This window comes from Branchiostoma floridae, chromosome 5 (genome assembly GCF_000003815.2).
Source record: "Branchiostoma floridae strain S238N-H82 chromosome 5, Bfl_VNyyK, whole genome shotgun sequence".
In the NCBI taxonomy this organism is placed as follows: domain Eukaryota; kingdom Metazoa; phylum Chordata; class Leptocardii; order Amphioxiformes; family Branchiostomatidae; genus Branchiostoma; species Branchiostoma floridae.
Genome location: NC_049983.1, coordinates 16,563,617 through 16,567,501, shown reverse-complemented (window position 1 = coordinate 16,567,501; position 3,885 = coordinate 16,563,617). Strand labels below are relative to the sequence as shown.

Below are 3,885 nucleotides of genomic sequence, written 5' to 3'. Positions count from 1 at the left end.
ACGGTTCCAATGTTTTTGCAAAACAACAGAACAGCTCCTTTCGTTGGTTGAAAAGCAACGTAGGGGCCCAACTGTGAATCACAGCGTAAAGGTTCCAAATGCAGTATAAGAGCTCCATATGCTCAACAGTGCTGGCTACTGTATCATGATTCATATATACATGTGTACACAGATCTCCCTGTGCCAAATAGTAGTGAATACTTGTTTACTTATAAGAGCATGCACAAAACAGCACTCCTATTCATAGTTCTCTTTTCTGTTTTACCTCTTGTATTAACAGCCCATCTGCCCATTTCTGTTTCAGTTGGCCTCGATGCAGCAGGTAAAACCACCATCCTGTACAAGCTCAAGCTGGGTGAAATCGTTACCACCATTCCAACTATTGGTGGGTATTAGCGGATGGTGTAACAGTATACACACTTCGACTATGCTGTGTACAATCCTATTGTACAGTAGTACTAGTATTGCCTTTAGATACGTAACCCTACACAAATTGCACACACACAATATACCCACAGTCAGAAACTACTGACTGTAATTCACTTTCAATTGTCTTCTTGGTACCAAACTTTCATGGTCTGAGAAAATTTAACTTGTTCCTGAAACTAGATGTTCACTGTGGTCGCAGGCAGGGGTAGAAAAAGTCTCTTGTATTATTTGTTATCAGTAATGATAAGTCCACGTTACAGTCATCACCGTGAAAACCGTGAACATAAAATTACATTGAAAAAATCAGGAACTTTTACTACAGTGTGCACAACTCAAATTTTGTGTGTGCAAAAGTGCATATGCATATGCGTATTCTACTTCTGTGAAGGAATTATTACCAGGCCAAGTCTTTCAAGCATCAGTGTAAAAGTAAAATACCGTAAATTAATATACCAAAATCCATCAGTTCTGGGTGTTAATGACATGTCTGTTCATCTGTTGCCAGGTTTCAATGTTGAGACAGTGGAGTACAAGAACATCAGTTTCACGGTGTGGGACGTCGGTGGTCAGGACAAGATCCGTCCTCTGTGGAGACACTACTTCCAGAACACACAGGTATGGAAATTCTGGGTGTTATTCAAGGCCACACTGCCTTGATTATGTATATGACATCCAAGTGTGCAAACTGTGCATCAATATTTGCAAAAAAAAGGTTGTAAATCATACACAATAAAAGCTGCAAGATGAGCAAATATATGCCGTAAATTATAAAAAAGGAAAAGAAATATCGGAAAATTTATATCAATGTCATAGAATGCTACTTTGTTCCTATTGTAAAACATACTGAATGCTACTTTGTTCCTATTGTAAAACATACTGATCTTGTTGTGAACCTGCCAGTTGCCTTCAATTTTTCATGACTGTTTTTCCTGCAGGGCCTGATCTTTGTTGTGGACAGTAACGATAGGGAGCGAATGGAAGAGGCAGCACAAGAGCTGGACAAAATGGTGAGAAAAACTTTCAGCCTCTCTCCTGTGTTCATGTCTGTAAGACTAGTGCCACCAACCCCCAAATGTTCAACTAACTTCTAGGCTATCAAATTCTTTCACATCCACCCTTCTATGGATGCAATTTTGCTGCTCCTGGTGGACAAAGTTGTCAACCATTTTGTCCTTGACAAACAAAAAGGTGGTAACGTTGCTCAAGAGAGCTCTAGAGTCTAGAAGTACTTGAGAGAGGATTCAGTGAAATCCGAATACCAGTCTGTCTGGATGTTCGTGTCTTTATGACGTCACATGAAAAGCTATATTTCCCAGATTGAAGGTTTCTTCCCAGCCCCAATATTGTCTTGTAGTTGTAGCTACTGTAGATATCTTTGCCCATGAACCAAGGAAACTTTTATGTGTTCAGTATTTGGCAACTTGATGGTTATTTCAAGCGCTGACTACTTTTCCATTACCGTACTGCATCCTAGGAACAGTTGATTGGTCTTTGGTCCAGAAACAAGATGATGACCATAGGGCGTCAGAATCTGCCTTTGAAATTGAATGCCGGCAGATTTGAAATACTTGTAGGTTTTGGTATTGGGAACCTGTGAATAAACATGCGTGTATGTGATGTAGTTTGATGGTGCTTTGCCTTACATGTACCTTAATCCTAACTTGTGTCCCAGTTGGGGGAGGATGAGCTGAGAGATGCTGTGCTGCTGATATTTGCCAACAAACAGGACCTGCCCAATGCCATGGCAGCAGCAGACATCACCAAGAATCTCAAGCTCAACGACCTTCGCAACAGAAAAGTCAGTACTGCACCATTTTGTCCCCAGCAAACTTTATCTTTGTAGTTTTTTTTAAGATACCTGCTTTTAAGAGATCATTTGTGAGTTGATAGTATGTCCCCAAAAGATCTTGCTAGAAATATTTGTAAGTCTCAAAAAGTGTCATAATTGTTTTGCATTGTTGTCCAACTTTTTTTATATACAACTCAAAACAGAAATGTTACACAACATAGAAGAAAAATAATGCTGATACTCTCAAAGCAGGTTTTTTATACAATGTCTGCAAAAGAATAAAAAGAAGGTTGTGTAACGAAGAAGACTTTGTTCGACTGATCCACCAACCTGATGAAACTGTTTACGGAGGTTTTTTATATTTCTAAATTATATTGCAAACAAAGTTTATTGTCAAAGGAATCTGTTCTGAAAGGATACTATCATTGCACGAATGGTATTATCACCAGAAAAGTATTATATATATATATTATAATGTAGAAACACTAAAACAGATAATAGTATATTGTTTACCTAATTTTTACCAACTTTCAGTTCTAAAGACAGATTATATGTGTTAAGTTCAAACTTTGTGCCAAACTCTCTGATGAAAAAGACCCCTACTGCAGTCGATGTGGTAATAATGACAACAGCTTTCGTGACTTCTAACTTATGTTTTGTTGTTCCTTTGCAGTGGTACATCCAATCAACATGTGCGACACAAGGGAACGGCTTGTACGAGGGACTGGATTGGTTATCTAACGAGTTGGCCAGCAAGTAGACCCCACCCACACAATGCCATATATAGACATACTGTCCTCCTAACTATGAACCAATTCATGTACATTTCTTGGGTAGACTCCTAGTAGATATATCATGGCCCTTGTTCTCGAATACCAGAAGAATAAGAAAAACGTATGTTGCTATTGGCTAGAAAGAGTGAAAAATTGTAAATGTGGCCCAATTCTTTTTACTTTCTTTCTCGTGTTTTGCTTTCACGTACAATGGAAAGGAAAAATTGTGCAAGAACATTTGTAGAAGATTCAGAGAATTAGAAATGCAGAACAGACCCGAGTTTTAGTGTATAGTGCGAGCTAGCAGTTACTGTAGTTTCAGCCTGAGTTAAATTAACATGGTACTTAACATTATTAACTATTACTTATTATATAAGAATGGTTACAAAGCTCTTGACTTTTCCCCAAAAGGACTATGCAAATAGTTCATGTGGGCCGATATTAACAATAAAAAATACTAAAAAAAAGTCACAGATTTTCCAACCTGGCCATCTTGACCCTCTTTCTACAAAGAAATGACATTAGGCGTTAAATAAAGATACATTGTTTTTTCTTTCTTAATGTTATTATGAATTACTTTCATTATCTCATGAATATCACAATTGTTTGCTTTTACAATTGTAGCTATTCTTATTTATCTGCCTGCAAATGACAAAAAAACAGTATGTTACATCTTATATATCTGGCCATCTGAATTAACTTCAATTTTGCTATTTGTGTTTTAGGCTTGTATGGTTTTGGTGTCCTTGACTTGAATGAAGTTTATTTTTTTCCAAAATAAAACATTGTACAACTTAAAATTGACAGTTCCTAACATAGACCAATTTTTAATTCCTAACACTTTCACCTGCCCAGCTTAACGCTAATTTTTAGAAATTTTTAGTTTGTTATGAA

General features: G+C 37.2%; 1 protein-coding gene across 1 annotated transcript; it reads left to right on the top strand.

The window, feature by feature from the left end:
- Window positions 1–304: 304 nt before the first annotated feature.
- On the top strand, window positions 305–3,552 carry LOC118415265 (ADP-ribosylation factor 4; the record flags this gene model as incomplete). Its single annotated transcript, XM_035819718.1, is given in 5 exon segments — window positions 305–385; window positions 935–1,044; window positions 1,365–1,436; window positions 2,102–2,227; window positions 2,892–3,552. Coding segments are annotated over 5 exon segments (476 nt in total), but the record flags the coding sequence as incomplete, so codon positions are not given.
- Between the last annotated feature and the right edge of the window lie 333 nt (window positions 3,553–3,885).